The sequence below is a fragment of the Nicotiana attenuata genome, chromosome 2 (genome assembly GCF_001879085.1).
Source record: "Nicotiana attenuata strain UT chromosome 2, NIATTr2, whole genome shotgun sequence".
NCBI lineage: Eukaryota > Viridiplantae > Streptophyta > Magnoliopsida > Solanales > Solanaceae > Nicotiana > Nicotiana attenuata.
This window is the reverse complement of record NC_031990.1, coordinates 36,587,997-36,597,593: the sequence shown is the minus strand read 5'-3', so window position 1 is coordinate 36,597,593 and position 9,597 is coordinate 36,587,997. Positions and strand designations below refer to the sequence as shown.

Below are 9,597 nucleotides of genomic sequence, written 5' to 3'. Positions count from 1 at the left end.
AACCCCCAAAAAAAAAACAAAAAAAAATCCCTTCAAGGAAATAGAAAGAAAATGTAAAAGAATTCATGTTATGAAACTTAGTCTTGATTCAAGATCAAGCATCCAATACCAGAGTTAACTTAAGTCAGACATAGAGATGAGCTACCTGGAACTCAACACTTTCAAGAAAAATGCAAGTGTAGTTAATTTGTTCGGCTACAAGTTCACCTTTATGTTGCCATCTCACATGAAACAATGTACGCAAACAAGCTGTTCAATCTCCAAAGTTTTCCATACTAAACAACAAAAGATGCTCACATTTATGATGGACATGCAAAACAAAACCGCTATATGACAGTCACCTCTTACCTCATTAGTAGAGTTAACGACAGCATCTACCTCAAGATTCCAGGGGTCTCCTCTCCACAGGTATATCTTGGAGTTAATCTCATGATCCAGGGGAAACTTGGAAACCATGCCACTTGCATTGCCCTCAGACCCAGAGGCAGATGCCAAAGGATCTGGGAAGTATGAATTAGAAGGATCTTCATTCTCATATGAGTACCTAAATTCAGCATTACTCCAACATGGAACTTGGTCCAGTGTAACCACAGGATCTCCACTATCTGTAGGTACCCCGCCTCGAGTACTAGTAGGCACAGGCCGATACATATTCTGCTACTCTTTATCAAATTTCTCTTCCTAGTCGTTCAGAAAAGAGCTGATATTTTCCTTTATTTGAATATTGCTAAAGTCAAACTCATAACCCACAAGGATTGTACCAAAACAACTCAAATTTCCTGAAAAAAAGAAAACAAAAGACTTGGTATTAGAATATAAGGATGCAATACCATGAGCATGTATCCCTGAGATCAGTAGTATTTCAGAGAAAAATAGAATTATTGCGTCCAAATATAGCTCCTCAAACTCCACTTTTTAAAAGCAAGAAGCGACAAAGAAGCAACAATATCCATGGAGCTTGAAGTAAAAGTGAGAAGTGAAGTGCACGTTTCATAGAAGTGAAGCGCACAATTGATGGACAATTAAACAAAGTGGATAGTACTAAACATTTTGGAATATACCAAAATAGTGCTATACAAATTGGGAAACTCAACAACCCCATGATTGTAACTCTATCAAAAAACCTTAACAGGCATCAATCTAAATCAACTCCATATTAGTTTTCATCAAGAAGTCAAAAATTGATCAATTTAGGACCAAAATAAAAGTATGTATTTAAAGACCCCAATTTCAAAGCTCTTCCGATTGTTCAAAATCACAGGTTAATCCCAAAAGAAAAAAAAAAGACCCAATAATACATACACAACAAGGTTGAGAGAGACATAGATATGCATATACATTGAAAATTATGAACAATTACCTGCAATCGGTGCGCGGTTTCGACAATATAGAAATAAGCGAGGCAAAGACAGAAACTTTGAGAGGAATTTTGGTGGACGTGATGAGCTCGCCGAAACAAAGACTCCCTTCTCTCCGACGGGAGTCTATTGCTATTTTGTGGAATATTTTTCTTTAACTTATCGTTGGGGTTGTTTTGTCATTTTCGGTGTCAGTATTCGCTGTTAAGCTCCAAAAAAAAAACTTAAAATTATTATGAAGCTGGAAGTGAAATACTTGAGAGTAATTAGTATAAAACACCACCATCAAATTTGAATTGGTCATATGACCTCCTTTTTTTTTTTTTTTTTTCCCAACTTTTTTTTTTAGTTTGGAAAATGGCTAAATAAATGAGTTAAGATAATTGGGGTCTTTTTAACATTTTCAAAACTTATAAGTCACCTATTAAATAATGGAACATCTTTATTTCCTTCATTTCTTTTACCAATTTATCTTTGTTCTTTCGCTTCACTCTCTAACTCACCCACTCGATCACGGTGGTTTCTGGCAGCCTCCGACAAGAATCAAGCTTCAATTGGGTTGAATCGTCTATGTAGACCCAACAAGCAATGTATATTTACTCAGAATTTTTCAATTTCAGGTAAATCACAAATTCTTATTTTTTTCGTTTCTTACAAATGTGATCTGGGGTTTGTAAAGGGATTTGTATATGTGCACTTGGAATTTCGATATAGTTGTGTATAACTATATATTATATGGCGTGGGTGGTTATATTTCCTTGTTCGACTACCTTTGGACTCTATATTTTAAATTTCGTCAGTCTGGCGACCTAATGTTTATTAATAAACCCGTGGCGGATTGTCGTCTGCTAATAATTATTTGTTGAAATTAGGGCTTGTTTTTCTTATTCCAATCGTAAGTTTCAAATTATTAAATGTGATATTATATATTTGCATGTAGGTATCACAAAAAGAAATTAATTGCTAAGATGATGATGAACAAGGTGAAAATGGTGAAGATGAGCTGGAAAGTGAAACAGATGGAGCAGGTGAAGGTGACCATAATGTTCCATCAATTCATGTATTTGAATTGATCATGACACAGTTTTTTTTGGTGAACTAGTTGTAATTTTGATATTTGGATCTACCTTTATGTAATGAAATAATTTTTTGTCGATTAACTGTTGTTGTTGTAATTTTTATTTCGATGATCATCCTTTTTGTATTACAAAAAGCTAGAATTGCGTAATAGATAATGTATCTAGTAATAAAATAGCTACTTGGTTGCATAATAGACACTGAGTCCATTAATAAATAGCTATTTAGTTGCGTAATAGACTCAAACTCGCGTCTAATAACTTCAACAAATGTTACATTAGTAAACAAATTGTTTAATATACTTTATTCAGTAGAACATTACATGATCCAAAACACTTCCAACAAAGAAAACTTGGAATAATTAAACTATTCCTACCAACAAACAAATATTCCTTCTCATTTCATCACCCAAGCTGGCACGATCCGACAACGACGCACAAGACCTTAATCCGCTTATTCAGATTCATTTCATTCATCTTAACCATCCATCCAACATAATCTTCTGCAGGAATATACCTTGCCTCCAGTTCAATCCTTCCATCAACATCATCTTCTACATGAACATCCATTGCTAAAATATTTTCAAATTCAACCACCTTTATCTATAGAACTATTCTTTCACACTTAAGAGTGTCCTTTTCATACTTCAATGCTGATAAGGTCAGCAATCTTTGGATCTAGCAAATTATCGTCCCATTCGTAAAACAACATCTTTTACCCTATCCAATGAAATCATATTTTTTTATGGCTAAACTTGAAATCCAAAAATTAAAAAAGGATGAAAATATTAAATTTATCTTAAATTAGTTTTCAAACATTTTGAGAATCGCCTACCAGCATTCACCGGAGTTGTAGTTGTAAACATGCTGGTAGCAATGCGCAATAACATATAATGACCCGACCGATCGTTTTGAGGATTTACATTCTGTTTGGTGGTTCGAGGGCATGAGTAGCTTCGTATGATGTATTATGACTTGTGTGAAGCGTTGGGGGATTCAGAATTGATATCGAAGAATGATTCTTATTTTAGAAGCTTAGGTCGGAAGAGTTGACTTTTGTGTATTTGACCTTGGATCAGAGTTTTGATGATTCCGTTAGGTTCGTATGGTGATTTTAGACTTGAGCGTATGCTCGGATTTGCATTTGGATGATTCTAGAAGGTTTTGGCTATACTTGGCGAAAGTTGGCAATTTAAAGATTTGGGAGATTCAGAAATTTGGCCGAGAGTTGATTTTGATGATATTGGGTTCAGATTGTTGTTCTAGAAGTTGGAATATGTTTGTTATGTTATTTGGAATTTGTGTAATAAAATTTGAGGTCATTCCGAGTTGATTTGATATGATTCGGCATGAGTTTTGAAAGTTGAAAGTTCCTAAGTTCATTAAGTTTGATTTGAGGTGCAGTGGTTTTGATGTTGTTATGGGTGATTTGAGGCCCTGAGTAGTCCTCCTTATGTTTTGGGACTTTTTGGTATGCTCGAATAGGGTCTCGAGGGGCTCGGGTGAGTTTCAGACGTGGTTCAGATAGGTTTGTCTCATGGTGCACTGCTGAAGAATTTGTGGTGCTGGAGTTTCCGCATATGTAGAAGTTTGGATGCAGATACGAACATCGTATCGCAAAAGCGAAGATGGTCTAGTGGGCGTGACGTTGCTGGTATGGAGACTTGAGAGCATCCGTGTGTCCGAAGGTGCGGTCCCCTGAGCGCAGAAACGGATTTGTTGTCGCAAAAGCGACATGGGCTTAGTTTGGGCGATTGCGCAGAAACGAAGTTGAGGCCACAGAAACGAAACCTCAGAAGCGGGTCTTTAGTCGCAGATGCGACTTACCTGGCAGACCATATATATTCGAGGGTTATGTTCATTTTATCACATTTGGAGATTTGGAGCTCGGTTTTAGGCTATTTTAGAGAGGATTTTCACCACATAGATTGGGGTAAGTATTTTTTTGACTCGGTTTTGATTAATTTTGGCATTTGATTAATGAATTTAAAAGAGAAATTAATTTTTGTCCAAATTTTTCTAAAACGAATATTTGAGATTTGAACATTGATTCGGAGTCAAATCTCCAAATGGTATTTGAGAAGGGTTGGGGGTTACGCACGTGCTAGGTGACGGGCGTGTGTGCGTGCACCAGGTCTTCATGATCCGGATAGTTCTTAGGCCATTATATGACTTGTTTTGCTATTATGCCTCTTGATATTATGTTTTCTCCATTTGTATGACTATGTGAGTTGTTATTCATGTTAGAAATCATGTCTAGGTTATTTGAGATCTGATCGGCCGTTTTGAGCATTTGCATTCTTTCCGGTGGTTCGAGGACATGAGTAGCTTTGTATGATGTATTATGAATTATGAATTATGTGTATCGTCGGTTTTGGTTTTCGGGTGATTCGGAATTGATTTAGAAGAATGATTCTAATTTTAGAAGCTTTAAGTCGGAAGAGTTGACCAAAGTTAACTTTTGTGTATTTGACCTTGGATTGGAGTTTTGATGGTTCTGTTAGGTCTGGATGGTAATTTTAAACTTGGGCGTATGGCCGGATTTGCATTTGGATGTTTCTAGAAGGTTTTGGCCATAATGGGCGAAAGTTGGCAATTTAAAGGTTTGGAAGGTTCAAAAGTTTGACCGGGAGTAGACTTTGATGATATCGGGTTCGGATTGTTGTTCTGAAAGTTGGAATACATTTTTCATGTTATTTGGAACTTGTGTGCAAAATTTGAGGTCATTCCGAGTTGATTTGATATAGTTCCGCACGAGTTTTCGAAGTTGAAAGTTCAGAAATTTATTAAGTTTGATTTGAGGTGCGATTAGTGATTTTGATGTTTTTATGGGTGATTTGAGGCCTCGAGTAGGTCCGCGTTATATTTTGGGACTTTTTGATATGTTCGGACATGGTCCCTAGGAGCTCGGATGAGTTTCGAACGTGGTTCAGTGTCACGCCCCGAACCTGGAGGGGGGGGGGGGAGGGAGGGAGGGGGCGAGACCCGCACCCGGTGCCTCACCTATCCTTGCGTACCAACTTGCGACTTAGGGACTATGAACATATAATGTCATACTTTGGCCATGGGCCACATTGCAAGACAATTTGTGAAGCAAAATATAAAACTGAATGGAAACTAACGCTGACTAAACATCAATATAAAGCTGCGTCGGCAAGGCCGTCATAACTACTACAGCTGGCAAACCAACAAAATATACACACAAGGTCTACAAGCCCAACATACTGCACTAACTGACAGGATATGTCTACAAGCATCTACTGATAGATGTACCGTGATCGGAACATGGCCCCGACCTACCCATAACCTATATAAATATATACACAAGATGTACACAAAACTTCTAGACCCGGCAACTCCGAAGGACGTGGAGCTTACCGATAAATCTGAACTCGGGCAACACCTACTAAGGAGGTCTACCCGCATGTCTGTCTGAATCTGCACGCATGAAATGCAGCGTCCCTAGAAAAAGGGACGTCAGTACGAAATAATGTACCGAGTATGTAAGGCAACAAAATAACTGAAAGCTGAAATTGAATTGATAATATAATAACTGAAAGTAACTGTGAGTCAAAGATAATCCGAAGATATGCTTACCTACTGATACTGGCTCAACTCTCTCACTATAGTAAGTAAAATAGTTGTCTGACCCTATAAGGCTCGATATATATTACTGCTCTGCCATAGTAGGCTCGCTCATAGGCGCTCGGCCATACTAGGCTCTGTATCTCGGCCAACTGAGCTCGCTGATAGGCGCTCGGCCACAGTAGGCTCGGTATATAACTTACCATCTGATCAGAGGTGCCCAATAGGGGCCTGCCCACCGCTTATAGCTCGATGGTGGTGAAAATACTATAGTGTATATATATATATATATATATATATATATATATATATATATATATATATATATAAAACCTCTTCTCTCTTGATTGGAAGAAGACAATACTCAGTTGAATATAAAAGCCCGATAAGGAAGAATACTGTAATTTATGAGACTGGGATAATGTACATAAGTTCGGAAGTATGAACTTCTCTTTATGCTTCGTCATCAAACACATGTAGTTACGAGATCATGCCAAAATGAAGGAAGGGCTTAGCCTTAACATCCCCGGCGTAGGAAAAAATTCGTATGATATTCTTGAGAAGGAATGCACCGTACTCCCTTAAAATTTCAAAATCTCACGCTGCTTAAGATGCTACGAAATCTTTGTTTAAATTGTTGAAGATCCGTACCTTACTTGTTGAAGATCATGTTGCTTCAAATTGCACCATACTTAGAGTCTTTGCTATTTTTGAATTGTTGAAAGATATGTATATTTCTTTGAATTAAAAAGGCCTTATGATTGAATTGGTGTGGGCCCCACTCCATGTGGTGGATTAACCACACCCCTTAATCTTTGATTTTGCCACGTATCCATAATGACTTAAGAGTTATATATTTGGGTGGTGGCTTGCTGCCACGTGGGGGTGGGGGGTGGGGGGTGGGGGGATTAATCTTTATCCCATAATTCTTTAGTTAATTAAGTGATATTCCAATTACCTAATAATTAATCAATTGCCCACATAATTAAGAATTATCTCAAATTACTTAAAATACTACTCACTTTTAACATACTTTAAGTATTCTACTATCGTGGTCATGGGGTACCTTGTATGACACTAGTCTATAAATACCGGATATTGCAGCTCGGACCGTATTTTATCCGAAATCGACAACCTTCAATGAAAATCATTTTTTTTGATTCGTTACCCTTTATCTTTCACGACACTTACTTATCGCTTGTTATAAATAGCATAAATGCTTATAATCTCAAGATAATCTCATCCCTGAGTCTACGTCTATTAACTGAAGACGAAACTTTAACGTACGAAAACGCGAGATGTAACATCATTTCCCTCTTAGAAACATTTGTCCTTGAATGTTTACTCTTAGAGACTTTGGGAAATTTTTTTCCAGAGTCTCGTCCGTACACTAGACTAAAACCAACCTGTACGCAGCCAGGAAATATACTATACATGCCACACATAGCCAATGTCTATAAATAGAAACACTTGGCCTCACACAGCTGTGCATTATAAGTTCTGAAAGTAAAAAATAAGAGCTTACCTGATGACCTACTGGCCCGAATAGAGTTGTGCTGAGGTATCCCACCTCGGGCCATATCTTCGTTTTGAAATAGGTGGGGGTATTTAGACTTCATTTCTTCCTCTGCTTCCCATGTCATCTCTTCCACATTCTTGCTTCTCCATAAAACCTTCACAGAGGCTACCTCCTTATTCCGTAGCTTGTGGATTTGTTGGTCTAGGATGGCAATCACAATTTCCTCGTATGACAAGTCCTTCGTAATCTGTACATCATCCGTGGGCACCACTTGGGTAGGATCTCCAATGCACTTTCGTAGCATAGATACGTGAAAAATCGGATGGACAGACTCCAATTCTGAGGGTAATTCTAACTCATATGCTACTTGGCCCACTCTCTGAATGATTCTATAAGGCCCAATATACCGTGGGCTAAGCTTGCCTTTCTTGCCAAACCTCATCATGCCCTTCATAGGTGACACCTTTAAGAATACCCAGTCATTAACCCCGAACTCTACGTCTTGTCGCCGCATGTCAGAATATGACTTCTGACGACTCTGGGCTGTCAACAGTCGCTCTCGGATAAGCTTTACTTTCTCTATGGCATGTTGAACAAGGTCTAGCCCATGTAACCCAGATTCTCCAACATCAAACCACCCGATAGAAGATCTGCACTTATGCTCATACAAAGCTTCGTACGGAGCCATCTGGATACTGGAGCGGGAACTGTTATTATATGCAAACTCGATAAGAGGTAGGTGTTTATCCCAACTTCTTTTAAAATCCAACACACATGCTAGTAACATATCCTCGAGCATTTGAATTGTACGCACGACTTATCCATCAGTATGTGGATGAAAAGCTGTGTTGAGATTCACTTGACTCCCTAGACCTTTCTAAATGACCTCCAAAAATGTGCTGTAAACTGGCCCCCACGGTCAGATATAATAGATACTAGTACTCCGTGTAGCCGCACTATCTCCTTAATATATAACTTTGCATAGTCTTCTGCTGTATATGTAGATATGATCGATAGGAAATGAGCTGATTTCATGAGCCTATCGACTATCACCCATATGGAATCGAACTTACGATGAGAACGAGTTAAACCCGTGATAAAGTCCATGTTTATCGCCTCCTATTTCCACATCTGGATCTCTATAGTCTGCATTAGCCCTCTCGGCTTCTGGTGCTTTACCTTAAACTTCTGGCAACGAGGACACTGAGCGACAAACTCAACAATGTTCTTCTTCATATTGTTCCACCAATACACATCCTTAATACCATGATACATCTTCGTGGATCCAGGATGAATGGAGTACCACGAATAATGTGCCTCTAACATAATCCTGTCTCGTAGCCCTGCTACATCTGGAACACACAAACGACCCCTATATCTGAGAACCCCATCTCCCTTGAGCTCTAACAACGACTTCTTGTACTGCGTAACTCGCTTTCTCAACTCGACCAACTTTGGGTCCTCGTACTGCATCTCCTTTACTTCAGCTATGAGAGATGATTTTGCAGTATTTTGGAGTACAACTCCACCATTACCAGAGTCTACTAACCAAACCCTCAAACAAGCCAATTGATGAATCTCTCTAGTTAATTGTGCCTCTACATGTGCTAATCTACCCATAGATCGGCGACTTAAGGCATCTGCTACAACATTTGCTTTCCCTGGATGGTAGAGAATGTTAACATCGTAATCTTTCAATAACTCAAGCTATCGCCTCTGTCGCAAATTCAATCTTTTTACTTGAGGATATATTGCAGGCTTTTATGATCTGTGAATATATCAACGTGAACACCATATAAATAATGCTGTCATATCTTAAGTGCATGGACAACCGCAGCTAACTCGAGGTCGTGGTTCGGATAATTCCGCTCGTGCTTCCTTAATTGCATTGAAGCATACGCAATTACTTTACCATGTTACATCAGGACACATCCTAACCTGACACTTGAGGCATCACAATACATGGCATAACCATCTGGACCCTCTGAAAGTGCTAGAACTGGTGCTGAGGTCAACCTGTTCTTAAGCTCCTGGAAACTCTGCTCGCAAGCCTCCGTCC

At 38.7% G+C, this 9,597-nt stretch overlaps 2 protein-coding genes across 3 annotated transcripts in view; both read right to left on the bottom strand.

Annotated features, from left to right (window-relative positions):
* The window catches only part of LOC109207362 (protein GDAP2 homolog), a 7,788-nt gene extending 6,255 nt beyond the window's left edge, over positions 1 to 1,533 (bottom strand). The window contains exons 1-2 of one of the 2 annotated variants that reach the window (XM_019370272.1): positions 1,361 to 1,533; positions 349 to 779 (exon numbers count right to left, since the gene is read on the bottom strand). In XM_019370272.1, the coding sequence (XP_019225817.1) occupies positions 349 to 651 (303 nt within the window). In that variant the 5' untranslated portion in view covers positions 652 to 779; positions 1,361 to 1,533. The remainder of the gene's footprint in view (positions 1 to 348; positions 780 to 1,360) is intronic. The other variant, XM_019370264.1, reaches the window with a different exon arrangement.
* Positions 2,840 to 8,226, bottom strand: LOC109218436. The gene is made up of 3 exons (XM_019382801.1): positions 8,014 to 8,226; positions 7,545 to 7,917; positions 2,840 to 3,006 (listed from the first exon to the last, which is right to left on the bottom strand). The coding sequence occupies exons 1-3, from the start codon at positions 8,224 to 8,226 to the stop codon at positions 2,840 to 2,842; spliced, it is 753 nt and encodes a 250-aa protein (XP_019238346.1).